Genomic DNA, 27,240 nt, shown 5'->3' on the forward strand with positions numbered 1-27,240 from the left:
TGTAATTCTTTGAGGAACATGTTTACAGAGAGGAAATATGACGTACCTATATAGTGCACTGTAAAATCACCTGTGCACATATGGCCACCAAAACAGCTCCGTATCTGGGCATAGCTGACTCGGTTTGGAGGCTGAGAGGTATTGCAAGTTCAAGAATTAGGCTACAGAGAAAGACCCTATCTAAAAAGATGATGATAAAAGTTTTTATATGAGAGGCTGGAGAGATGGTTGAGTGGTTAAGAATGCAGACTGTTCTTCCAGAGGTCTGAGTTCAGTTCTCAGCAACCACATGGTGGCTCACAACCATCTGTAATGGGATCCAATGCCGCCTTCTGGTGTGTCTGAAACACAGCTACAATGTACTCATATAAATAAATAGATCTTTTTTAAAAAAGTTTAATGTGGGGGTGGCCACTGGTGGCATACACCTTTAATCCTAGCACTTGGGAGGCAGAGACAGGCGGGTCTCTGAGTTTGAGGCCAGCCTACAGAGCAAGTTCCAGGACAACCAAGGCTACACAGAGAGCCTTTCTGGGGGAGGGCAGGTAACTTTATATGAAAGGTGCTCTACCTGCCAGGCAGTGGCGGTGCTTGCCCTTAATCCCAGCATGAGAGGTGGACAGATCTCTTGAGTTTGAGGCCAGCCTGGTTTAGAGTTCCAGGACAGCCAGTTCCTCTACACAGAGGAACTCTACCTCAACAAAACAAAAACAATGACAAGAAGCAATGAGGGGAACAGGAAATTAGGGTGTAAGACTGCAGAGATGGCTCAGTAGTCAAGGGCACTTGCTGCTCATTGCAGAGCAAGTGAGTTCATTTCCCAGCATCCACATCGGGCAGCTCTCACTACCTGCAACCCAGCTCCACATGATCCAATGCCCCTACTTTGGTTCCCATGGATACCGAAACTCATGCTGACACGCACATACATATGCATAATTAAAAATATTTTTTAAGGACATTCGAGTGGTGGCACACCCCTTTGATCCCAGACCAGCCTGGTAATGAGTTCCAGGGCAGCCAGAGCTACACAGAAAAAAAACTGTCTCAAGAAAACAACAACAAAAAAAGAAAAGAAAAGGAGGGTAAGGCTGCTGTGAACTTACTAAGGTAATTTCTGACTTTGTGTTCATTTTTGTTTCCTGTTTACCCTCCCCATGCCCCTTTCCTCAATGGTCCTATCTGCCTTGGAGATTTTATGGCCTTGACCATGGTCCAGATGTACCAATGTGAATAATTGCTAAGTTATTTCTAAAATAGCTGCTATGCTCTGCCAGGAGTGAATGTTTCAAGGTTACTCTGCCCCTCGATCTACCATGATGCTCACCCAACTCTGACATGTCTTCGTGGGTTTCGCCTTTAAAAACCGTATGCCTGCCTGAACTTGGGCACCAAGAGACTTTTCAGATGCATAAGCCTGCTCTTGTATTAAAACCTATAATTGGCTTAATCAGCATGTTTGTCAATCAGGTTCACTCATGGGACTCTGCCTCATTCCTGGCCTTCCTAGCCAGGGGGTAGGGGTTGGGGCCAGCAGTACAGGAGAGAAGCCCCCTAACAAAAGTTCCAGAGCTCCGTTCCTCTCACTTGAGTCTGGAGAGGTCAGTAATAACTGCCATGTTGGGTTTTTTTGTTTGTTTATTTTTTTAAGATTTATGTATTCATTATATATAAGTACACTGTTGCTGTTTTCAGACAACAGAAGAGGGCATCAGATCCCATTACAGATGGTTGTGAACCATCATGTGGTTGCTGGGATTTGAACTTAGGACCCTGATCACTCCAGCCCTTTTTTTTTTTTTTTTTTTCCGGAGCTGGGGACCGAACCCAGGGCCTTGCGCTTCCTAGGTAAGCGCTCTACCACTGAGCTAAATCCCCAACCCCTACCAGCCCCTTTAAAAAAAAAAAAAAAAAAAAAAAAGCCTCCAACACTTAATGTGCCTCCCCCCTTTTTAAAGATTATTTTATGAAAGTGAATACACTGTAGCTGTCTTCAGACACACCAGAAGAGGGTATCAGATCCCACTACAGATGGGTGTGAGCCACCATGTGGTTGTTGGGAATTGAACTCAGGACCTCTGGAAGAGCTGTCCTTAACCACTGAGCCATCTCTCCAGCCTGGCTTCTTAATGTTTACTGCTGCTGTTTCTGTTTTGTCCCATCCAGGTGCTGGGGTCGGGGGAGGGGTTCCAGATTTTACCACTAGTAGCAATCTCTGCGGGCCATTGTTCTTTTTGTGTCCACTGTTTTTTTTTTCTTTCAAATTCTGCCATTGAGTTTTTGTCTGAAAAACAAAACCAAAAACAGTTTTCTCCTAACATGGGACCACCAAGTCTAAACTCTCTTTCCATGAATGCTAAAACTTTCCCCTCCAAGGGTTTGAGTTTAGGGGTACAGGGTTTCACTATCAACAACAACAACAAAAAGGCTATGCACCACTTACTGTGCTATTGAGTGGCCCCCTAATAAACGAGGTGCCATCTTCCAGTTCCCTGAAGCCGGATGTGAAGACAGTTTGACTTCAAGTCACAGGAACCCCTGGGCATCCTGATCAGCCCCCTTTCACTGATTAGTGGTTCGCTCTTGTTTAAAACTCCCCTGCTTGTCTTAAGGGTTTGCCTCTGGGGATGATTTTTTTTTTTTTTTTTTTTTGGGTTCTTTTTTTTGGAGCTGGGGACCAAACCCAGGGCCTTGCGCTTCCTAGGTAAGCGCTCTACCACTGAGCTAAATCCCCAGCCCCGGGATTATTCTTTAAAACAAAACAAAATCCTTCCATGGTACAGTGAAGTTTTCAGTGTAAAAAGAACCATTTCCTCTTACCACAGGAAGCTGCTGAATCTGGCTTACTTTTCTCTAGAAGATTCTCTGAATTCATCCTAGTACCATCAGTAAACTACTTTTTTTTTTTTTTTTTTGGTTCTTTTTTTGGAGCTGGGGACCGAACCCTTGGCCTTGCACTTCCTAGGTAAGCGCTCTACCACTGAGCTAAATCCCCAGCCCCAGTAAACTACTTTTACATTACTTGGTAACATTGTATCATAACTATCAAGTGTCTTCATTCTGTCCAATCAGGTAAAGACTGAATTTCCTCCATCTTTCATGCTTTTGTGAAATCATTCAGAAAAATCCTGGTTTGATTTAAATGTCTCTCCACTATTCTGTATCCCAAATTAGACATTTATCCAAGATTTTACAGTACTGTTTAATTTCACATGTGATATGATCTTTACGGATTTTACAGTGGATAAAATCTGTTGTATAGAGTATTATTTCTGCATTAATTAAATGTAATCAGTTGTTTAAATATCGGCCCGTGCCTGGACAGAATTTACCAAGACAAATGGTTCCACGTGGAGAGGTTTAATGAGAGAAGAAGAGAGAAAAGGAGGCCGGTGGGTCTCACGTGGAGGGAAAGGGGAAGGGGGCAACTACAGAGAAAAACAAAGAGTAAGAGAGAAGAGGGAGAGGAGGAGGCAAACCGGCCCCCTTTATAGTCAGGCACAGCTGACTGTTGCTAGGCAACTGTGGGGCGGAGCATACCTGACTGCTGCCAGATAGCTGTGGGGGTGGAGCTTAGACAAAATACCAACAACAGTGACATTTTTAATTGATCAATGGTATCTTGTTATTGGATATTTTACTTGTACAATGAAATATTCTCAATATATCATATACAACAAGGCTCATTTTCATTAAAAACAAAATGAAAAACCTCTGTCACCCGCCTCCTGCCAACTGGCCTGCTACCTCTAGGCTCCCTTCCCCCTGGTCTACAACACCTAACCCCTCTCTCCCACCTCTTCCAGATTCAGCCTCCTCCTTCCCAACCTCAGGCCACACCATCCTGTCCCACCCCACTCTATCCACCCCCACACCTGTCTCCCATTTCTACTTCACCCATTTCCCCTTCTGGGTCTGTACCACTTTGTTTCTTCCCCTCTGTGGTTATTCCTCTGCCTCCTGATGGAGATACCCAGTTTCTCCAAACCTCCTGCACTTCCCTCACCACCTTTGGCTACCCATTTAAAAGCTTGCCACCCCCTAACCAAATCAGGTCCCAGCCTCTGTTTTTCCATTGTGGGAGGCTCCCCCAACACTGGAGCAGAGGCAATGACTTAGAGAAAGATGTTGCCCTCTCCTGATCTACATTCCTTTCTCTACTTCAGATGTGTATAACTGGAAGATGCAGGCCCCTTTCCCCTTTTTCTGATAAGCCCTAACTGCCCTCCTGCAGTCTGTCTTCCACACCTACCACCTCACCTGGCATGATGGCTCTGTTTACTTTAGAGGAAAGGGAATATATTGGGGTAGAAGTGAGAGGGCTTTTTGGTCTCAGCCATGGACACAGATGCTACAAAGCTACTGTCGCTTCTCACCACCCCTACCCCGAAACAGGGTTCTTCTGTGTAGCCCTGGCTGTCCCCTCTGTAGATCAGGCTGGCCTCAAACTCAGAGATCCCCCTGCCTCTGCCTCAGATTGAAGGTGTACACCACCACAGCCCAGCCTAAAGCTATTGTCATTTAAGGCAGCTTTTCTATCCAAACGCCCTGATGGGATCCAGTACACATGCAGGCTCCCAGATCCTGAATGCTCTCCACTGACTCCTTGTGACTGAACTTCGCGGTCCTGCTCAAAAACCCACTAATTTGTCTAAGACCACTGAGGTTCTTCAGGGCTCAAAGAGTATCTTGGGGAATTTCCTGAGTGATAACAAAAAGCTTTCAAATTTTATACCCCTTTTGACCCACTGTCTCAAAAAACAAAACAAACAAACAAACAAAAAAACCCTCTCGGGCATTAAATTTTGTTTTTGTCAATCAGCTCCAAACATGCGCAAAAAAACTCTGAAGGATGGAGGGCATTACAGGGATAAAAACATCACAGTTCATCAGAGTGGCCCAAAAAGTTTACAATAGCTAAGGTACAAAAGGCAGAGGTAAACTGCCTTGGCTGCTGGCCTGGAGACACACACACACACACACACACACACACACACACACACACACACACACACACAGTTGATATTCTGTCAAAGCTCCACCCCCACAGTTACCTGGCAACAGCCAGATATGCCTGATGCTATATAAGGGGCTGCTTGCCCCCTCCTCACTCTCTTCTCTGCTCTGCTCTCTTGCCCTCTTTCCTTTTTCCCTTCTCTCCCCATCCCCTCCCACTTCCCTCCACCTGCTCATGGTCGGTCTCTGTTCCTCTCCTCTTCTACTCTTCTCTCATAAAACCTTTCCAAGTGGAACCATGTTGGTTTGGTGTCGTCTGTCTGGATGAGAGCCAAGATTTAAACCCCAACACCCACCACACACACACATGCACGCAGGCACAGACTCTGCTGGCTGCTTTCCAGTCAGCTGACTCTTACCTCCTATTGCTCATACTGTTGGTATATATGGGAGAGAGTCTCAAAAACAAAAAATGGAACACAGGCCCCCAAAAGCAGATCAATGTACACATATTTAAAAAAAAGAAAAAGAAGAAAGAAAAAGAAACAGCTGGACAGTGGTGGCACCTGCCTTTATTTCAGCACTAGGAAGGCAGGGCATGCAGATCTCTGTGAGTTCAAGGCCACTAGTCAGGGTTACACAGAGAAACCCTGTCTCCAAAATAAATATATAAATACATGAATAAACAAATTTATCCTGTCACCTAAATAAATAAATAATTTTAAAAAGAAAAAAGAAATCCCATCCCAAGTCCAGAAAGAGAGTAATCAGGGTTACACAGAGAAACCTTGTCTCATGAATGAATGAATAAATAAATAAATAAATAAATAAATAAATAAATAAATAATTTTTTTTAAAAAAAAGAAACTTAGAAAAGAAATCCTATACCAAACCTATAACCCTCCTGACTACAGATAGATAGGTAATAAATCAGAATAAAGGGGCTAGGGTTACACACGCATAGACTTCCAAGAGCCCTGGATCACTGTGTCAGTAAAAGGCTACCCAATTAGGCTTTTGGTAGACACTAAGGCAGATGTTTCTGTTTTTTTAAAAAGTGTATTAGGATAGAGGTTTCTCTTTTTAAAGCTATATTACCAATAAAAAGGTAACAGGACCAGGACCCACAGACACAAGGACAATCTCTTTACCCTTAAAAACCAGTGTGGGCAAGAAACAGGTGACTTTCTCCTTCGTGGCCCCTTCCCAGGGGCCCTTGCGCTCTTCTGGGCAGAGATCTTTGAAAACTAGGCACTACCATCACTTCTACTCTCTTTTTTTTTTTGGAGCTGGGGACCGAACCCAGGGCCTTGTGCTTGCTAGGCAAGCGCTCTACCACTGAGCTAAATCCCCAACCCACTTCTACTCTCAAAAACTAAAATCACCTTTACACCGCCTACCAACTTGGCTTAACCACCTCTGTCTAAAAACTGTCTAACTCTCCCAGGCTCCACAACAAAAATAAATTCAGACCCAGTGACCCTGCTTCAGCAAAGTACTAAGCTTTTGCTATAGCCACACCAATAATGATGTGACAATATCTTTTTTAAAAAAGATCTATTTATGGGGTTGGGGATTTAGCTCAATGGTAGAACGCTTGCCTAGCAAGCGCAAGGCCCTGGGTTCGGTCCTCAGTTCCAAAAAAAAAGGTCTATTTATATGAGGACACTGTGGCTGTCTTCAGGCACATCAGAAGAGAGCATCAGATCCTATTACAGATGGTTGCTAGGAATTGAACTCAGGACCTCTGGAAGAACAGTCTGTGTTCCTAACCACTGAACCATCTCTCCAGCTGTTGGTATTCTGTCTAAGCTCCACCCCCACAGCTACCTGGCAGCTGCCAGGTATGCTCCGCCCCACAGTTGCCTGGCAACAGCCAGCTGTGCCTGACTATAAAGGCGGGGGAGGGCTGCTTGCTCCTTCCTCTCTTTCTTACTTGCTCTTTCTCTCTCTTGCTCTTCCTCTTCCTGCCCTCTTCCCTGTTCCTTCTCTCCCATTCCTAACCCCCTCCCTTCCCTCAACGTGCCCATGGCCGGCCTCCTTTCCTCTCTTCCTCTACTCTTCTCTCATTAAACCTCTCCACGTGGAATCATGTTGGTTTGGTGTGTTCTGTCCGAGTGCGAGCTGAGATTTAAACCCCAACCACCAGCCACTTGTGGTTCTCAACCTTCCTAATGCTGCAGCCCTTTAATACAGTTCATGTTGTGGTGACCCCCAACTATAAAATTACTTTTGTTGCTACTTCATAACTAATTTTACTTCTGTTATGAATCATAGAATGGTAGAGGGGACCATGAAGGACTGAATTAGACGCTTTCTATCCAAGGTAAGGGCTTTGTGGGTTGGGGTAGTAGTTAGTGTTAAGAGCTAGGTAACATGTTAAGGGCTAGGTAACTATTATCTATCTAGCCTGCCATTTTGCACTGTTTCTAATATTTTAAAGAAACATGCGTTGTTACTGCTGTTACTAAAAAAACTTTCTCATGCCCAAGCTGGTTGCATAGTTATATTTCCTGTTCTTGGAAACCAATCACAACAGAAGTCAGAACTATGTAGGGATAATGTTTACCCTTGTGTTATTCAAATGCTGGTTTTCCTACCCTCACATGTTGTTTAAGACACAGCATTGTAACACGTATACCAAGAATCACCTGTCTCAAGTTTGTGTAAACAGTTCTTACCATTTATTCTCTGCCTTGTCAATAAATGCTGATCACCCAATGGCTTGGCAGAATAGAGAATAGGGTGAGACATCTGCTAGCCAGAGGAGAGAAAGATTCAGATGAGCCAGGAGGATCGAGGAATTGGAGCCATGAGGAAGGAGAGAAGGAGAGAGAGAGAGATTGATTAAGGAAACACCTGAAGCCAAAGAACCAGATCAATAATAATATGCAAGTATCATGCAAGTGTCATGGGATGGGACTAAGGGGTAACCAGATTAGCATAGAAGGTTAAGGTAGATGATTTAACTGCTTAGTTATTGAGGTATAATTTTAAATAAATCTTGTTTTTTCTGTGTGGTTATTGGGGATTAGCATAAAGTAAACAAATACAGCCACAGGATTAATTCACTGCAAATATTTGTATTAAAGATAATTCACTTACAGAACTGCTTTGTTTAGTTAACCACAATAAGCTTGAACCAGAACCAACCACCCAGCGACACTTCCTGCACTTGTGTATAAGCTTTTGTGGTATTTGCCTTTAGAAGCTGTCGCTGGGATGGACCCCATTATAAGAGAGACAACTGAACCTATTTAGAGGCAAGTTGTAAACTGATCTCTAGCTAGAGTGCCCCTTGGGATATTGTAGTCCCATTAGAGATCCACTGAGGACCACCTGAGGCCCAGCTGAGTGAGCTGCATTAGTTAAAGACGTAAATGTTAGAAGAAGCTAAGGAGAGAGAACAGGGCCAGCGGTATCAGTATTTCCCAGGGTCAGCTTCTAGGTGAAGTCCACGTGCTGAGGTAGAAATGCAAATTGAGTGTGATGGTGCCACCTTAGTGCTGTGTTGTACGGCAGCTTGGGACAAGGTTGAAGAAACAGGAAAAAGATCTAAAATTATGCAAGGTCCAAAGATTGACTTCAGCTGTAAATAGAAGAGTATCAGATTCAGAAGCTAGGCAATGGTTGTCTTTCCAAAATGCTAATTCTGAATGTACAAAGTGATGAGCCCTCTAAAAGCAAGACCAGTATATGAATGGATTAGAAATATGGCTGATACTGAATCTCATACTTGCATGCAACCTGAATAGAAGTCATCTCTCTAGAAAGGTTTTAAGAAAAATAAAAATTTCAGATGTTTTAAGTGTGGTAAGCAAATTGATTTGAAAGGGATTGTAGGCAAGGCTTTCCTAGAAACAATGTTTTTTTCTAGAGACAATCCAAAAAGAAGGCCCAGCTTTCTGGAGTATGCCAAAGAACATTCCTGGATCCCCTCCTTTTCCCTCCTTGCATGCTCCCTATATTAGGACAGCCCTTGGCCCCTCACAGAAAACCCTTCTCATATCCATTACCAAGCCCTTTCAGAAGCTCCTATGGGCCCTCCCTCCTTTAGGCCCTGGCCCTACTCCTTCTAGACCTAACCTGTCCCTTTTCTTTCAATGTAACAGAAAAAGCAGGTTATGCCCCCAGGGCCCTGGGCTACCAACTGGGATCTTCCTTTGCACCTGTGGCACACTTGTCAAAACAATTAGACCATACTACCCAGGGATGGGTACCCTGCAAACAGACTTTAGCAGCTGCTGAGTTCCTTATTCTAGAATTTAAAAAAAAAAAAAAAAAAAAGGGGGGGTTGGGGATTTGGCTCAGTGGTAGAGTCCTGGGTTCGGTCCCTAGATCCGGAAAAAAAAAAAAAAAAAAAAAAAAAAAAAACCTAACTCTTGGTGACCTACCACTATCCTCCCCACAACCTGTCCCACCTCTTGAGGTGTAACACACAGCCAGCAATCCCCAAAGAAGTCAGGCTGGGTGACATTAAGAGCTGGTAAGCTAAGGTTAGAGTCTGAAACAGGAGAGAAAATGACAGGTTTATATTATTTAGGAGAGGGAATGTTAAAGAGTTAAGACCTTGGAGAAATGTGGAATCACTTCCCTTACCTCCCCGAACTCTAGGGGTTAGGCTGTATTTTCTCTGGATTTTACTCATGCTCACTGTTGGGGTAGAAATCTCCGCTCATGTCCGGACAGTGAAGGAAGAGGGGTAGATATAGGGGTGGTGGGAATTTTAAATGTGATGGTTTGGGGCTGGGGATTTAGCTCAGTGGTAGAGCGCTTACCTAGGAAGCGCAAGGCTCTGGGTTCGGTCCCCAGCTCCGAAAAAAAGAACCAAAAAAATAAAAAATAAAAAATAAAATAAATGTGATGGTTTGCATATGCTAGGCTCAGGGAGTGGCTCAACTAGAATGTGTGACCCTGTTGGAGTAGGTGAGTCACTGTGGGTGTGGGCTCTAAGACCCTCATCCTAGCTGCCTGGAAGTCAGTATTCTCCTAGCAGCCTTCAGAGGAGATGCAGACCTCTCAGCTCCTCCTGCCTGGACGCTGCCATGCTGCCACCTTGATGATACTGGACTGAACCTCTGAACCCGTGAGCCAACCCCTATTAAGTGCTGTCCTTTATAAGACTTGCCTTGGTCATGGTGTCTCTTCACAGCTATAAAATCCTAACTAAGACACTGCTATTGAATGATTTCTCAACCCTATTTGGAAGGACTGTTTGTCACAAGTGAGGATTTCTTGACCTTCAAATCCCCATAGGTAAGAGTTGCCCTGGACAGAAGCAGACAGGAGGGAAAGGGCGAAAGTCTATGTACAATCTAAGAGAGTACCACATCCTGGGCAAAGTTAAATTTGACACATTTCCACTGTCTCAACAGGTAGCATATTCTCCCTAGGCTCATGTGCTGTTCTCCTTTGTAAAGTCAGTGGCTTCACAGCCTGCTGTCTCTCTCCTCCATCCTTGCTCAGAGGTAGCCTCTGCATACCACCCTCTTCTGTGATGCTTGTTCCACGGTGACTTTGTGACATTCTTTGGCCCTGATCCACCAATACTCTTCCACTGCTAAACCTGAACAAACAAACTAGTCCTGTCACCCAAGGATTAACAACCCTACGTGAGACAGTGGAATTAATATGGTTTCTTCTCAGTTCTTTGAGACAGAGCATTTTGTATAATTATAGAGCCATTTGTTAAGATCCAGGGGAACAAAATGCTCAGAGCAATAGCGCTACAACTTTACAATCACTGGGATTTTTTTTTTTTAAAGGGAGGAAGAAATGTTTCTGCCAGACACATTGTAGCCAGTCTTGGCCACTCATGCTTGCTAAGCCAGTCCCACTGTGGGATTTAACTTTAAAACTCCTTATCTAGGGGTTGGGGATTTAGCTCAGCGGTAGAGCGCTTGCCTAGAAAGCGCAAGGCCCTGGGTTCGGTCCCCAGCTCCGAAAAAAAACAAAAAACAAAACAAAACAAAACAAAACAAAACAAAAAAAAAACCAAACTCCTTATCTAGGCGGCTCCAGAGATCTCAGTGGTTAAAAGCACTGACTGCTCTTCTAAAGGCCCTGAGTTCAATTCCAGGCACACATATGGCAGCTCACAATTGTCTGATGCTGTCTTCTGATGTGTAGATGTACTGGCAGACAAAGTATCCATATACATAAATGTTTTTATTTTTTAATGAAAAAAAAAAAGCAAAAAGCAAAAACAATTTATCTAGCCAGGTAGGGGTGGTGCATGTCTTTAATCCCAGCACTGAGGAAGCAGAGGCAGACAGATCACTGAGTTCAAGGCCAGCCAGGTCCACAGAGTGAGTTTCTAGGACAGTTAGGGATACACTGGGTCTCAAAACAAAACAAAAACAGACAAGAATAACCATACAACAGAAAAAAACCAAACAAAACTCTGTATTCCTGAATTGGACACCAAGAAACTTTTAAGACACAAGCTCATCCTTGGTCTAGCCATCAGTAAAAAAGGACTTAAAAGTTTTTGTTTTTTTTTTTAAAGATTTATTTATAAGTACACTGTAGCTGTCTTCAGACACACCAGAAGAGGGCATCAGATCTCATTACAGATGGTTATGAGACACCATGTGGTTGCTGGGATTTGAACTCAGGAAGAGCAGTCAGTGCTCCTAACCGCTGAGCCATCTCTCCAGCCCGGACTTAAAAGTTTTAATTGGCTTAATCAGTGTGGTTGTCAATAACTATCTCATGTGGATGATTAACATACCTCTAATCACAACACTCTGGAAGCAGAGTAAGGGAGATCTCTGAACCAACCTGGTTATATAGCAAGTTCCAGGCCAGCCTATAAGTTTGGGCTATATAGCTCAAAATAAAAAATACGGAGCTGGAGAGATGGCCAGTGGTTAGAGAGCACCGACTGCTCTTCCAGAGGAGCTGGGTTCAATTCCCAGCAACCACATGGCAGCTCACAACTGTTTGTTACTCTAGTTCCAGGCAAAAACACTAGTGCACCTAAAATTAAATTACTTTAAAATTTTTTTAAAAATTTAAAAACAAAATAAAGGACTGGAGAAATGGCTCAGAGGTTAAGAGCACTGACTGCTCTTCCAGAGGTTATGAGTTCAATTCTCAGCAACTACATGGTGGCTCACAACTGTCTGTAATGGGATCTGATGCCCTCTCCTGGTGTGTCTGAAGACAGCTACAGTGTATTCATACATAAAATAAATAATAAATCTTTAAAAAAAAACTAAACAGGGGTTGGGGATTTTGCTCAGTGGTAGAGCGCTTGCCTAGTAAGCACAAGGCCCTGGGTTCGGTCCCCAGTTCTGAAAAAAAAAGAAAAAAAGAAAACAAAAAACAAAACAAAACAAAAAAAACTAAACAAAATAAAAATACCATAAAAAGTTTTAAAGGGGGAAAATTAGGGAATGTAGTTGATCATCCATTATTCAAATGCATACCAGACACAGACCAAGTTACATAGTTTCAAACTATAAAAATGTGCAGAAGGCAAGAAGTTCACTTGCTTACAGACAGGACCAGAGAAGCCAGAATTGTTACACATACAGGGCTTTTTTCTTCAATGGAAGAAATAACCTAGTGATCTTTTGCTATCCTGTGAGGCCAGCCCTCACTCAGAATGCCCCAGACTTCTGGGCACTCTTTCTTCCTCAGTATAACCCATTCTTATGAAAGAGTTCCTATGTATTTTGTAAAAGAGTTTGCTATTATGCTTATCACAAACCCTTGCTCCCCGGGCCATTGTTCTGAGCGTTGCTTGTCAGTCAATAGAGCCTATTCTTGTGGAAGAGGTTACTGGTGCTCTGCAAAAACACATGCTTTGCTAGGGAGTTCTGCTGTCGGCACAACTTAAGCTTTGTCATGATAACTGTCACAAGGAAACCCCCCCCCCAAGGTTTTACTCTTTTAGTATGTAAAACATAAACTGGTTAGTGTCCGACCCCATAAGTTTGAATCAGCCATGCTGGACTGAGTTTTATTCTTGCCCTTCTGCATGGCAGCAGAACAGCTGAGAGCTCATACCCAGAACCTGAAACAGGAAGCAGAACACTATCTGAGAATAATGCAGAGCTTTGAAACCTCCAATCATACCTAGTCATGAGCTTCCTCTGACAAGGTCTTACCTCCTAAGCCCTGCCCAAACAGTGACACATCTGGAGACCAAGTATTCAAATGCCCAAGTCTAAAGGGTAAATCTCACAGAGACCAACACAGTGTAAGTAAGGCTCCAAATGCCAAAGTGTGCGCATCGTAGAATAGAGCAACAGCAAGAGTGTGTGACAACTAAAGCAGCCCGTGGAGGCATCTGGTGGCTATGAAAAAAAAACAAAAAGCCACCCCAACCAATACTTGCTGAGTATGGAGCCCTGGAGAAAGGCTAGGGGAGCCACTTAAAGACTGTGCAACAAAGTCTCATCCTCCTAAAACAAAAGAAGTGCAAAGAAAAGACATTAAAAGCCAGGAGCTGGGGGTTGGGGATTTAGCTCAGTGGTAGAGCGCTTGCCTAGGAAGCGCAAGGCCCTGGGTTCGGTCCCCAGCTCCGAAAAAAAGAACCAAAAAAAAAAAGAAGCCAGGAGCTGGTAGGATAGCTCAGGTTCAATAAAGTTGCCTGCCTCCCAGCCTGAGGAAATGAGATCAACCCTAAGAATAAACTCCCTCCTCCACATGCAGACCACCATATGTCTACCCACTCACAATGACACATTGTAAAAAGGAAAAGATCAAAGTATTCAACAAAATACATTGTCTCATAGGCTCACACAGCACATAGGCACGGGACTCCAAGAGAAAGATGAGTAGTAAAATGATATAAACTAAAAATGGAAGTAAGCTCCTGTGCGTACGTGTGTGTGTGTGTGTGTGTGTGTGTGTGTGTGTGTGTGTGTGTGTGTGTGTGTGTGTGGTGTGTTGGGGTGTACATGCACATGTGTACAGAGGCCAGAGGAAGATGTCTGCTGTATGGTTTTTATCATTCTCTACCTTCAATCTAAGAACTAGTCTGGCAGCAAGCAAGTCTACCAGGCTCCCATATCTATGTACAGTACTCCTAAGCACCAGGATTAGAGTCATAAAGTCTATGATCTGCTTTTAGAGTTGGAACCAAATTCAGGTCCTCATGACTGTGGAACAAGAGCATTAACTCACTGAGCCATCTCTTCACCCCTCGACCCCGCCCCTTTTTTGTTCGCAGGCATAGGTGTTACTCTGTAGCTCTTGCTAGCCAGAAACTAACTACAGAGAAGAGGCCTTAAACTCAGAAATATGTCTTTCTCTTCCTCCAAGATGCTAGGATTAAAGAGACGTGGACCATAACCGGTCGTGTTCGTTGTGAGACAAGGTCTCACTCTAGCCCAAGAACTAGGAGTCACTCTGTAACCCAGGCTAGCCTCGAACTCGTTATTCCTCTTACTTCACCCTGCCCAGTGCTGGGATGACAGGTGTGAGCCACTACTCCCGGTCCCCAAGCAAGGTAAATATTATAGAAGATATAGAAGGCTGCCGTGACGCTCAGACGATAAACTCAACCCCCAGCGCTAAGGTTAAGTGTGTCTAGTTTTTTGAAGACCACTCCCAAATCTGGCCTTTCAAGCCCTGACAAAGGTCCGAAAGTTGGGTAGGCAAGTCGGGCCGCACGGCATGCTGGGGTGCGTAGTCTTTCTTTCTAAGACCAATCCCAACGCCGCCTTCCGCGCACCGCCTTGACAAAGGCGGAGAACGAGGTGTCTATCCAATGAGAGGGCTGTAACGTGGCAGCCACCCGCAACCCCGCCCGCGGCGGCGCCTACCACTCCGCATTGCTTCGCAGGGAGAACGTGGCGCGCTCTGGGCACTGCGAGACCGCTCGCGGTCCCGGGCCCACCCCGCGCCTGGTCGGAAACGCGCACGCTGCGCGTCCACACCCTTTTCCGGTCCGGGTTGCCGTGACCGCTCTTGCTGCTGCCGGTGGATGCTGCGCCTCTCGGAGCGCAATATGAAGGTGCTCTTCGCCGCCGCCCTCATCGTGGGCTCCGTTGTCTTCCTTTTGCTGCCTGGACCCTCCGTGGCCAACGATAAGAAGAAGGGACCTAAAGTCACAGTCAAGGTCTGGGCTCCCCTCATCGGCGAGGCCTGCCTTCCGCCGCCTTCGGTCCGGTTCAAGCCGGCGCGGGTCTGGCCCAGTAGTTCCGACCGGAGCGTCCTTGTTCTCGTTCAGTTCTTCCTTGGGTCGGCTGATCTCTTGAGGCCTGGCTCGCCCCACCTACTCTAACTAGAAAATGACCCAGACTCCCCCAGGCCCCCGGGATGTCAGCTGCGGCCAGCACGGACATCCTCAGGACTGTCCCTTTGCACATACCCTGAAGTGCCAGGAAATGGATCAGGATTGCCGAATCTTTTACTAGGGTCACTTCCAGTTTAGTGTGTTTTGTAGCACACACAGTATATATAGTTAAAACTTGCGGGGCTGGGGATTTAGCTCAGAGGTAGAGCGCTTGCCTAACAAGTGCAAGGCCCTGGGTTCGGTCCTCAGCTCCGGAAAAAAAAATCCAGTCTAATGAAGACTGCATGGTAAGATCCAGTGTTTTAAAAAATTTTGCAAGCACAGTGACCTCCTTGTGTATTTCCCCATTTTAATGTCTATTTCTATAATCTGGAGTCATTTAAAGAGCAAAAACTGCTATTCTGTAGCCTGAGAACGAAAACTTTTTTAAAATGTTACATTATTTACTTAGTAGGGAGAGGGACTCAGAGTTACCACAGTGCAGCTGTAGAGGTCAGAGGACAATTTGCAGGAGTCGATTCTCAACTTCATCATGTGGGTCTCCTCAGGCTTGGCGGTAACTGAATTTTCCCTTAAGCTGTAAGGCCAGTCCATAATCATTTCTTGGAGTGGGGGGTAATGCAGCCGTCCAAGTGCTGTGCATATATGTACTCCCAGCTACTCGAGGGAGATTATAATTTAGCAAGATTAATTACTGGGGTTATTAGCTTAGTGGTGGCCTGCCATTTCCTCACTCCCTAGTACTGGGGTTGGAGACATCTAGAGCTTTCATAAGTGTACAGATGGTTGTAGCCACCATCTAGGTGCTGAGAACAGATGCTTGTATGGTCTGGAAAAGCAGCAGATGCTCTTGACAGCTGAGCCGTTTCTCCAGCCTGTTCATTGGAGTTGTACAAGGATCTTTGCCTCCATCAAAACCAGACTCAGCCACAGCATTAGGCTTTGTTCTCTCTCATGGGTTAATTTCATGGGCCCTTCCTTCTACCAAGGCCCCTGTAGGTGGCTAAGCTTGGATTGTCCACTTTCTTTAGGTATACTTTGATTTCCAAATTGGAGACGAACCTGTAGGACGAGTGACCTTTGGACTCTTTGGAAAGACTGTTCCAAAAACAGTGGATAATTTTGTAGCCTTAGCTACAGGAGAGGTAAGTGGATGGTACAGAGGCTGGCAGCTCCACCAGTAGGGATGGAAGCACTGGGACTTCAGAGAGTGGCCCATTTGTAGCGGTAGCCAGACTTCACTTTCCCTGAGGACCACATATTTTTGTATATTAAATAGGAATAACGGGGTCCAGTATTTAATTTTGGAGAAGACCCCGGAGGTACAGTAACTTACTCAGAGCCTCCGTTGCCCACAGTCTGGCACTACCTAGAGACTGGAGCTGGTTCTAACCCCTGCTGCTTCCTACAGCTAGTCCTAATACAATAACAACCCAGAGTGCCCACACTGGAGCTTCACAGTTATCTGTGCCAAGTGACTTGGTGCCTGCCGAGGTGGTTTTATATTGGAGAGAACATAGACAAACATGGTGCTGTTTGGCTGTAATGTTTAAAGAGTAATCTTTACCATCTAATTTTATTTGAGTTCTTATTTGAATGTTCTTAGGCCATGTGATATGACTAGTTTTGGAATAAGTACTTTTTTTTTTTTTTTTTTTTGAGGGGTGCGTTGGTTAACCCTGGTGGTTCTGGAACTCGATCTGTAGACTAGGCTGGCCTTGAACTTGCCTGACTCCCAATTGCTAAGATTAAAGCTTGTGCCACTAAACCTACCTCTTGAGTTATTGTTTTTTTTTTTTTTTTTTTTAAGATAAGAGGGTCCAAAGGACTTAATCCAAGACTATGGCAAGGACTTTTTAAGGAGACATATTTTCTGTTTAATGACATTTGTATTTTAACTTGCCTATTTTATTTTCTTTTTTTCCTGAGACCCTTTTATGTAGCCCCTGGCCAACCTTGAACCTGATTGTAGACAGGGTTGATCTTGAGCTTCTGATTATGCCTGCTTCTGCCTCCTGAGTGCTGGGATCACAGGCACACACCGCCACTCTCAACTAGACAGTGCTAAGGGTAGAACCCAGGACTGTGTCCTGCTAGGGCAAACACTGCCCGCCGAGAAATATCCCCAGGTCTCAAATTTGAGGACAGAGAAGGGGAAAGGCATTTCATGGCCTGGGTTACATCACTCAGGAACTGTAGAAGAGGCTAGAGATCTCCCCCCCTCCCCCAGACCTGCAGTGGCTGGTCCCGCAGTACATTAAGTGCTGCATGTGTACCGGAAAGAGCTGTAGGCAAGGCTCTGCAGGCCTGTTTGACATCTGCTTGTTGCCTGATTTTCCATCCTGTCTTCTCTTCCCTCTCTCCAGAAAGGATTTGGCTATAAGAACAGCAAGTTCCATCGTGTCATCAAGGACTTCATGATCCAGGGTGGAGACTTCACCAGGGGAGATGGCACAGGAGGTAACTTCAGGTCCTCTGAGGAGTTTCGACATTGTAGTGTCCAAGGGGGGGTGGCTAGGCATCTTCTGTCACCTGCTCTAGAGGCTGTCTTCTCTCCTGCATAGAGAGTAGCTGTACCCTTCTTTGAAAGGGGAACCCAGTGCAAAGGAGAGGAAGGTAGAGGTCAGGTAGACCTGTGCTCTCTTCTAAGTATCCACAGTTCTGTTGCTTGTGTTACACACATAAACATAAATTTAAAGGGCCAGAAAGGTGGGTAAAGGTACTTGATGCCGAGGCTGATGCCCCAACTTTGTTTCCTGGGTCTCAATAGAAAAAGAGAACTGATTTCTGCAAAGTGTCCTCTGACTGCTATACAAGATCACAGTGCACCCATATACGTATGCTTGCGTGCTTGCGTGTGTGTGTGTGTGTGTGTACACACTAGAAATAAGTAAAGGTGGAGAACTCAAGGCAAGTGTGTGCCTGTAACCTCTGTGCTCAGGTTAAGTCAGGAGATTCCAGAGTGACTTCAAGGCCAGCCTGGTCAATGTTAGCACACCACGGGCTAGAGAAATGACTCTGGTTGAGAGTACTTGCAGGGGTCAGGAGTCCTGGGCCCCATTCTCACATGTTGACTCACAACTGTAAATCCAGTTCCAGGGAATCTGACACCCTCCCAGGCATATGTGTGGTACAAAAATATATGTATGCAAAACACCCATACACTTAAACTTTAAAAAAATAAAAAGAACCGGTGTAGTGGTGTATAGAGTGGCAGAGACAGATGGATCTCTTGAGTTTGATCCCAGACTGGTCTACAAAGTGAGTTCTAGGACAGCCAGGGCTATACAGAAACTATCTTAGAAAAAAAATTGTTAGGCATGAAGCTTAACCATTTACTGAGAGATTAAGTGTGATTTATGTTACCATCATAAAGATTAAAATACAATTTGTGTGTGAGAGAAACTTGGACCTCCTTGTGTCTTGAGGGTGAGAATGAAACTAGGGATATAGACTGGATTTTTTGGAACAGGGGCAATTGAAGTCCCATGAATGGAAGTCAAATAAGGAAGTTTTAGCAGTCAGTATCCAGCCGGGAGCCATTGCAGGAAACAGACCACGTCACCCCAACTAGTTGCTTCTCTGCCTCCCCAGTGGCTGCACAGTCAACTACATCTTCCTGGTCAGTCTCCGGCCAGGGCAGCCGCTGACTTGAGGCATTCTGAGGAGCTGTGGGGTGAGTACTGGTGAGCTGAGAGCACAGGAAGTTAGTCACTGTGTGTCACTGGCCTAGAACACCTAGAGACCTGCCTCCTGAGTGCTGGGGCTAGCACATAACATTGTGTTCATGTTAAAGTCAGAGAACAAGGTTTTCCTCTTCCACCCTGTGGCTTCCATGCCTGGCAGCAAGTTGCCGTGCATGCCACGCCATCTCACCGGCTTGAGAGGATAGCTGCTTCTGTGCTAGTGGTCTCAGGCCCAGTAGTCTATTGGGGGGTAATGGGGAAACCATCTTTGCAGCCAGGATCTCAGAAAGGGTATATAAGACTCAAAGCGCACTTGTCGCGGTCCGGGACCCTTATCCCACACAATGACAAATGTTCATGAGCATCTTTTATTTCATGTTCCTTGGTAAGAGGCTCTTAATAGGAGTTCTGTTTCCTATTTTCTCCTCCCCCAACCAACCCCGCTGCACTTGTAATCCTTGGAAGGTAATCCTGCACCCCCCCCTGCCCCCCCACACCCACACACATGCACGCACGCCGCCAGCATCCTGTACGCAGCAAGGCATCTCCTTCAACCTGTCCTCGTACCCAGATGGTCTTGGTCCGGAGGGCTTGGGTAGAAGATAGGAAGACTGTTTCTATGTCCTCATTTGCCACTCAGGCCTAGTCTTACAAGAACAGCCTGACCTATATAGATCTTCACCCAAGCATCTGCCTGTTTGGGGTCTTCCCAGGAAAGAGCATCTATGGTGAGCGCTTCCCAGATGAGAACTTCAAGCTGAAGCACTATGGGCCCGGATGGGTGAGCATGGCCAATGCAGGCAAAGACACCAATGGCTCCCAGTTCTTCATAACTACAGTCAAGACCTCCTGGCTAGACGGCAAGCACGTGGTTTTCGGCAAAGTTCTGGAAGGCATGGTAAGTTGAGAAGTGGGGGGTTAAACCTTGGTGGTCCTTACCAAGGATCCAGCTGGAACAGACATGGGCTTCAAGTAGGAAATCTTTACCCCAAAGGCACCTAAGCCACAAATACAGACAGACCAGTACTTGTTCCTAACCCGGCATAGGGGTGGGGAAGTGTTGAGAATAAACGGCCTGACTGAGTGCCATGCACACACCTATGGTCCTAGCTTTCAGGGGGCTGAAGCAAGAGGATCACTTGAACTCCAGAGTCAAGGGCTAGGCTGAACAACCTGAGACCACAGTTTAAGAGTGTCCATGTGGCTGGCTCCAGCAGAGTGCTTAACCTAGAATTCCCAGCACCACAATCAGGAAAACAAAATGCAGAATACCTAGCCCACATCTCCATGCTCCCAAGGTTCTAAGTCCCTCTAGGCCCCAGACAACCCATCCAGAAGACCTTGTTGAGTTTGTCCAGCTGCAGGGTCCTCTGTTGGTCACTCACTGAAATGAGATGTTCAGACTATCCAGCATCATGCTCTGTGTTCACCCTGGCTCAGTTCACCTCAGTTCCTTAGCTTTTGGCTCCTTTGGCTTCTGTGTTCGTCCCACGTGGGTTTCAGCACTCCTGAGTCACTCCCAGTAGTGACCCCCGACACGATCTCTCCTGCTTTTCTTCTCTAGGATGTGGTACGGAAGGTGGAGAACACCAAGACGGACAGCCGGGACAAGCCCCTGAAGGATGTGATCATTGTAGACTGTGGCAAGATCGAAGTGGAGAAACCCTTTGCCATTGCCAAGGAGTAGAGAGAGCCTCGGGGACCTCATCCCTCTAAACAGCTGTCTGTGCGGGTCCTGTCGATTCCCTCACAGGTGAAAGCAGCCAGTCACAAGGCTCTGTGCGGCTCTGGCTCCAGTGCTTCCATCCGACGGGGTGGCCACACCCCTCACATTCCACAGGCCTGATTTTTATATAAAACTCCTACCAATGCTGATCAATAAAGAAGTGGGTTTTTTTATAACTTAGGTGTGGGCTGTGTTTGGGGTGTTATAGCACCTGTCCTGTGTCCCAGTGGGGGACTCTATGCTCCTTCCTTAGGTCCCTGCCTAAGCCTGTACGAATGCTGCCCGCCCACCCACTCATCAGGCAGAGGCTAGCTCGCTCCTGTGCCTCATCCTAAGCTGCTTCCACCTGTCAGGCTGGGCTAGAAAATACACCTGAATCTCCTCAGCCTAAAAGTCTTGAGTTCCACCAGCTACAGCTGTCAGTGCAAACCAAGTTCAGAGCTTTGAGTGGGGATGGGCACGACTGAGCCTCAGCAAGTTACACCTGAATCTAGTCCAAGGGAAGACCCAGTTTCCTATAGGAGTCCTAGGACTGAGGCACATAACTGTCCTGAAAGGTGGCCCAAAGCCTGAGCTTGTCAGGGCATTGGTGATGGAGCAGGATGACAGTTAGCCTCCGGCTGGGCTGGTGCCGGGCTGGTGCTGGTGCCGAAGCCATAGAGACCCTGGAGTACACCATCCACCACCACTTCTGGGAGAGGTGCTGTGGGAGAGAAAGTGAAGAAGGGGCTAGCCTGGCCTTGAGCCTACAGCACTGAGCTGCCCACAGGCCCAGCTGTCTACGAGAAAAGAGGCTTTCCCTCATCCACATCTGTTCATACTAGCTTTTGGAGACTCCCCGGGGGAACAGAGACCTGGTGAAGCAACTGTATTGCACTGGTTTCTATGAAGTTACAAAGCAGGCTGCCACTTACAGGAGCAGCAGGTGGTAACCCTCAGAGGACAGTAGGCACGGGTGCTGACGGGAACTTAGATCAGTCTCACCTGGGGAAGGGGTGTGAATGTAGGGATCCAGGCAGAAGCCAATGACCGGCCGGTGGTGCAGCTGTGAGCTGTGAGAAGATTGGTTAGTGAGAGTAGAGGCACGAAGACCAAAATCAGCAGGGACCCGAAAAGGAAAAGTAAGGGGCTAGAAAACAGGCTGCTGGCCTGCCTCCTAGCACGTAACCACCAGGGGTCAGCAGGCCTTTAAGGTAGGACTTTGCCTTGCCTGGTGTCACTAGGCAGGAATTCCCCCAGGGTGCTGAAAAGAAAAGAAACACTAAGTAGCTGGAGGATACCCAGGGGAGGTGAGGAGCTGGTGGAGACAGCAGCCCAGGGGACTATTCTGTAACAAGCCCAGTTCCGGAGGTGGAGGCAAGGCTGTTGGAACTAACCAAAGCTGTCCACCAAAACCCAGCCTTGCTCCAAGTCTAGAAAGGTGAGGAGGGAGGTGGTGTATCAGAACCAGGCCAGGGCCCAGTACATTTGAAAACCTTCAGGTTCTGTTTACACCTCTTTGTGGCTGAGGGTGGGCTGAGGGCCCTTGCCACCTCTCCACAGAGCTATCCTTACCTCCAGCTGCTGGCCTTGGAGTCTGTAGGGAAATGTCTAAGTCTCAAGAATTCCAGTAACTCCTTGGGCACATCTTGATTCAGGTACAGGACGCCCTAGAGAAGACGAAGTCTTCAGTCAGATCCAGTATTAATTGCACAACCCATTGCAAAAATTTTGAGGACATTGGTTTCAAAATGATTTAAGAATTTCAAGGCAGTAGGAACAAGTATTAGACCGAACTCAGAGCCATTCTAAGGAATGGCCCAGTATGGACTGCAAAGACTGGCCCCACGATGTGGGCAGCAACGGCGGTTGCCACTGTTAGAGGGATGAGTCCATACATACCTCATTAAGAAAACAGGTTCTTGGGGCTGGGGATTTAGCTCAGTGGTAGAGCGCTTACCTAGGAAGCGCGAGGCCCTGGGTTCGGTCCCCAGCTCCGAAAAAAAGAACCAAAAAGAAAAAAAAGAAAAAGAAAAAGAAAACAGGTTCTTAGCCTAGGAGTGAAGAATCTACTTGGATTATTCAAAACTTTGAGTGATCCAGATAGAAAAGTTTGTACTCGTTTGGAAAAACAGAGCCCGAGATACTGAATAACAGCCCAAAGTTGTGGACCTCAACACACTCCCACATCTCTAACTGGGTCACCGATGGTCCCTCAGGCTAGGGGCAACCAAGTGTGCCCAGTGCACACCTGGATGTAGGTCTCCAAGCCCTGCCGGCGCTGTTCCAGTCCTCTGGTCCTCCAGTTGGGCAGGCGTTTTGAGGGAAAGTCAGGCACTTTGTACCGTTTCTTGATCTGTAGTACATCAGTCACTGAGGTGAGATCCCAGCATTCAAGCCCATTGCACCTAGCTGAGGACTTTCTCCCGTCCTCTATGTCTTTAAGCTTCAACTTGGGACAGCTGGCAAGAGGTGGTTGGGACAGAAGTGACAAGCCAGAGTGTGGAAAGGACGCACCCGGACAAGGTCAGTCTGAGCTGGGATCTAGCCATTGCGTCCTCCCCGCGAGGGGCCCTGCAGCCCTGGGTAGTCGCCTGTGATCTGCACCCTCCCGGGGACTTGGACAGTAATGGGGGTGGCCAACCAGAAGCTGGGATCAGAGTTCTGTCGAATGCCACCTAGGGACCTGGCCTGGACCCAGATCGGTGGGTAGTCCGCGCGACATCTCACCCGCTTGTGTAGAGCATGGAACTCGCTGTAGCGCCGCGGCACCGTGTGTCTGCGTCCGCTGTACAGCACCTCTACTTGGAACACCTGGCGGGCGGAGAAGTGCGGGCAGCAGGTCCAAAGGATGCAGTAGGACCCGCGCCGCGAGACGCGCCCAATTTCTGGTGTTTGAAAGGCACAAAGCCGACCTGGCGTGCCACCGCTCAGGGAAACCCCTTCCGAACCCCACTCACACCTGAAAGAAAAGGCTGACGGGCCCTCCCCTCTGCTCCACGGATCCCTCAAGAGCCCAGACCATCGTCCAAGGGACTGGCAAAGCCAAGTAACCCCGAACCTTTGCAACGAATGTCCTAGCCCTGAATTCTGGGTCCCTTTTGCGCTGGTCGCGAGGATATTCGGGAGAGCCCCGCACGTACTCTTCGTCCATTGCTCACCATGTGGCCTTTCTCTGGACTCTGCCTGGGCCCTTCGGCCTCGGGCCCCACCGAGGGGATGTGAACTTCCAGCATCCGCGCCCCAACCCGGCCGCAGCCTCTCCTGGATCGAGCGCTAGGGTACCCGAACTCCCTAGAGCAGCCAGGCAGCCCTATGAGGCCGACCGGCCCTCGGGCTCCAGGCCCTGCCCCCGGGCCGCAGGCCCCGCCCCACTCTGGATATTTCAGCTCTAGGCTCCACCCTCTGATCCGGGACCCCGCCCTCGCCACGCCCAGGGTGTTCCCTGCAGCCCTAAAGTCCTGAAGCGGGAAGATAACACCGCCCGGGTCGCCAGGCAAAGGAAGGAACCCTCAGCAGGGTCATCCATTTGTCAAATATTTCCCTAAAGTCCACTGCCTGCCAAGTAGGCAGCCGAGCTAAGTTTTTAGCTGGTCTTTGTTTGGTGCCCTGCATGCTAAGGTGCTAGATGAATAGGCACAGGTGGGGTCCAGGCCTGGGCTTCCGCTAGGACCACCCTTGTTCTCTTTCATGTCGTCCGTGGTAGCACCACCTGGAGACTCCAACTGAGGCAGTGCCAGGGTGAGGCTGGGATCCGTTTTAGCTTTGCCGAGCACCTACAGACCATTTGTTTATTCCATCCATCTGTCCACCTGTCCACCTTTCCATCCTTCCCACCTTAACATCTGCTCCAAGTTAGTGTGGGGGGAAGAGGCAGTTTAAAAAACCCAGGCTTGAGGGGTTGGGGATTTAGCTCAGTGGTTAGAGTGCTTGCCTAGGAAGCGCAAGGCCCTGGGTTCGGTCCCCAGCTCCGAAAAAAAAAAGAACCAAAAAAAAAAAAAAAAAAAAAAAAACCAGGCTTGGGACTGGAGAGATGGCTCGGTGGTTAAGAGCACTAACTGTTCTTCCAGAGGTCCTGAGTTCAATTCCCAGCAACAGATGGTGGCTCACAACCATCTGTAACAGAATCCATCAATGCCCTCTTCTGGTGTGTCTGAAGAGAGCAACAGTGTACTCACGTAAAATAAATAAATCTTTAAAAACAAAGAAACAAACAAACAAAAAACCCCAGGCTCAGCTTTGAAAGTCACATGGCCTGGATGTGAAGAACAGTGTGGGCTGTGGGCTTTCTGACATCTGTAAAACAGGTAGCAGTTACGTCTAAAAACCGAGTGAAGCTGGACAGCACCGGCCTGTGGTTCCACGTAATTATGAGGCTGAGGCAAGAGAATTGTTTGAAACCAGGAGTTCAAAGTCAACTTGAGCAACTCGGCCTCAGCCTCAGGTAGTGGCTTCCTGATGGGCTTGTTCTGCCGGGATGGATGGGTGGTGACAGACAGATGATAAGAAGTCGGTAAGGAAGAGTTCGGAGAAGAGGAACTTAGGGAGTCATGGCAGTGGCATGCACGGCCGTCCTCACATATCCTGCTGGTCTTTTTAGAGTGTAGTAGGATTTTTGGTTGGGTTATTGTGGGTTTGGTTTTTCTAGATAAGTAGAAAGACTTTCTTTGTGTAGCCCTTGCTGTCCTAAAACTTCATCTCTAAAACCAGGCTGGCCTCTAACTCAGAAATCTGCCTGCCTCTGCCCCCCAAGTAGTGGGATTAAAGGTTTGTGCCTGCCCAGCTGTAATAAGATTTCAATAAAGAACTATCACTTCATGTGTAAAAACAGAAGTGGCTTTCATTTCTACCTCAGCTCCACACTCCTCACTCAGCTTCAGGTGAGCTGTACTATTCAGTAGGTCAAGGGTCAAGTGTTCTGGTCACAAACCAGGTCATGTGTGATGGCTATTCTTAGTTGTCAAGAGAGCCCCAGGTGGAATTAACTAAAAAATAAAATTCCCAAGCAGCTGGGCACACTTGTGAGGGACTTTTAATTAACAGGATCATGTCGGGTAGGAAGACCCTCCCTGAATCTGGGCCTTCTCGAGGCAGCCTATGTAAGGCACTTGGAAGAAAGAAGCGTTTGCTTCTTGCCTGCTTGCCTTCACTCTCTGGTTAGATCCTGCTGTTCTGGCTTCCCTTCACAGGTGTTAGAGCCTACACCTCGTGTGTGCAGGATCCAAACACACACTAGAGAGCAGCTGAAACAGCCACCTTGTGGGCTCTACAACTGCTGGATTCTTGGACTTTCTGTTAGTAGACAGTTATTGGACTAACTGGGCCACAGTCTGTAAGCCACGCTAATAAATCCACACACACAGAGAAAGGCACAGACAACAGACAGACAGACAGACAGACAGACACACACAGACACACACACACACACACACACACAAAGAGAGTTGGGGGAGACCCTAATGGTCCTGGTTCCCTGACTAGTACATTTGTGTAACTGAATGTAGGTGTCTTAAAATTTTGGCAGTAGAAAGTTTCTGAATATGCGACAACTAAAAATTTAAATCCCAGCATGTAATGAATCTAAGGTGTGTCTGGCAGCCCTTGATCATGTGCATTCAGCCCATGCACCCTGAAGTGTCACTTCAGCCTTGGCTCTGAGCACACAGTACGCACACTTTGTACTGCGCACACTGTCACAGCATGCATGGCCAATTAGCATTACCCAAAACGCCTCAGCTGTAGTCTGAGAGTATTGTTTATGAACAAATTGTTTTGGAGGTTTTCTTGGTTGTTTGGTTTGTTGTTGTTTTAGACATGGTTTCTCTCCAAGCTGGTCTCAAACTCAGTGATTCACCTGCCTCTGCCCCCTAGGTTCTGGGGCTAAAAGCCACCATCATCTGGCAACTTGCTGTGTTTTTAATGTACAAAGTTATCTGCTCTTATAAAAACATAGTGGTTTGATTTTAAAAAAAAAACAAAACAAAGACAGTATTTTCTTATGCCATTCGATCCATGTGTGTGGTAGCATGTAGGTTTGTACCCTGTTGTTCTTTGTCATCGTCACACAGCTAGAGTCATATGGGAAGGGGAGGAACCTTAGTTGAAAAAAGCCCTGCAAACAGAGTTCCTGTCCGCATTTTCTTGACTACTGATTGATGTAGGAGGGTCCAGCCCACTCTGGATGGTGCCACCCCTGGACCAGCGGTCATGGGGTGGATGGCATAAAAACAAACAAACAACAATAAAACCAAAAAAGCAGACAGATAGCCAGGCATAGTAGCGCATACCTTTAATCCCAGCATTTGGGAGGCAGAGGCAGGCAGAACTCTATAAGTTGAAGGCCAGCCTGGTCTATATAGTGAATTTCAGGACAGCCAGGGCTATACAGACAGACCCTTTCATAGACAGCAAGCCAGAAAATGGTGTACTCCCATGGCCTCTGCATCAGCTCCTGCTTCCAGAAGTAGATGCAGGTGGATCTCTGCAAGTATGAAGCCAGCCAGGTCTAGATAAAGTTCCAGGCCAGCCAGGACTACATAAAGGGACCTTTTCTCAGAGCTGGGGAGATGGCTCAGCAGTTAAGAGCATGGACTACTCTTGCAGAGGTCCTGAGTTCAATTCTCAGCAACCACATGGTGGCT

The 27,240-nt window shown here is 46.9% G+C and overlaps 2 protein-coding genes across 3 annotated transcripts; one reads left to right on the forward strand and one right to left on the reverse strand.

Moving 5' to 3' along the window:
* Positions 1-14,898: 14,898 nt before the first annotated feature.
* On the forward strand, positions 14,899-20,770 carry Ppib (peptidylprolyl isomerase B). Its single transcript, NM_022536.2, has 5 exons — positions 14,899-15,031; positions 16,240-16,353; positions 17,575-17,668; positions 19,608-19,792; positions 20,459-20,770. The coding sequence occupies exons 1-5, from the start codon at positions 14,921-14,923 to the stop codon at positions 20,579-20,581; spliced, it is 627 nt and encodes a 208-aa protein (NP_071981.1). The 5' UTR covers positions 14,899-14,920; the 3' UTR covers positions 20,582-20,770.
* Positions 19,245-23,953, reverse strand: Snx22 (sorting nexin 22). Of its 2 annotated transcripts, NM_001106832.2 has the most exon segments (7): positions 21,006-21,323; positions 21,605-21,672; positions 21,831-21,863; positions 22,175-22,269; positions 22,851-22,955; positions 23,330-23,413; positions 23,761-23,893. In NM_001106832.2, coding segments are annotated over 7 exon segments (585 nt in total). In that variant the 5' UTR covers positions 23,836-23,893; the 3' UTR covers positions 21,006-21,198.
* Between the last annotated feature and the right edge of the window lie 3,287 nt (positions 23,954-27,240).

Source organism: Rattus norvegicus, chromosome 8 (assembly GCF_021556685.1).
Source record: "Rattus norvegicus strain SHRSP/BbbUtx chromosome 8, alternate assembly SHRSP_T2T, whole genome shotgun sequence".
NCBI classification, from domain to species: domain Eukaryota; kingdom Metazoa; phylum Chordata; class Mammalia; order Rodentia; family Muridae; genus Rattus; species Rattus norvegicus.

Bases quoted from the DNA above. Each gene is read 5' to 3' on its own strand.
- Ppib (NM_022536.2), top strand. From the start codon at position 14,921: ATGAAGGTGCTCTTCGCCGCCGCCCTCATCGTGGGCTCCGTTGTCTTC. The intron at 16,354-17,574 runs GTAAGTGGATGG...CCCTCTCTCCAG, and splicing joins TAGCCTTAGCTACAGGAGAG to AAAGGATTTGGCTATAAGAA. The intron at 19,793-20,458 runs GTAAGTTGAGAA...TTTCTTCTCTAG, and splicing joins GCAAAGTTCTGGAAGGCATG to GATGTGGTACGGAAGGTGGA.
- Snx22 (XM_087561139.1), bottom strand. From the start codon at position 23,835: ATGCTGGAAGTTCACATCCCCTCGGTGGGGCCCGAGGCCGAAGGGCCC. The intron at 23,414-23,760 runs GTGAGCAATGGA...TCCGCCCGCCAG, and splicing joins GTCCAGAGAAAGGCCACATG to GTGTTCCAAGTAGAGGTGCT. The intron at 21,673-22,174 runs GTAAGGATAGCT...ATCTTCTCACAG, and splicing joins TCCAAGGCCAGCAGCTGGAG to CTCACAGCTGCACCACCGGC.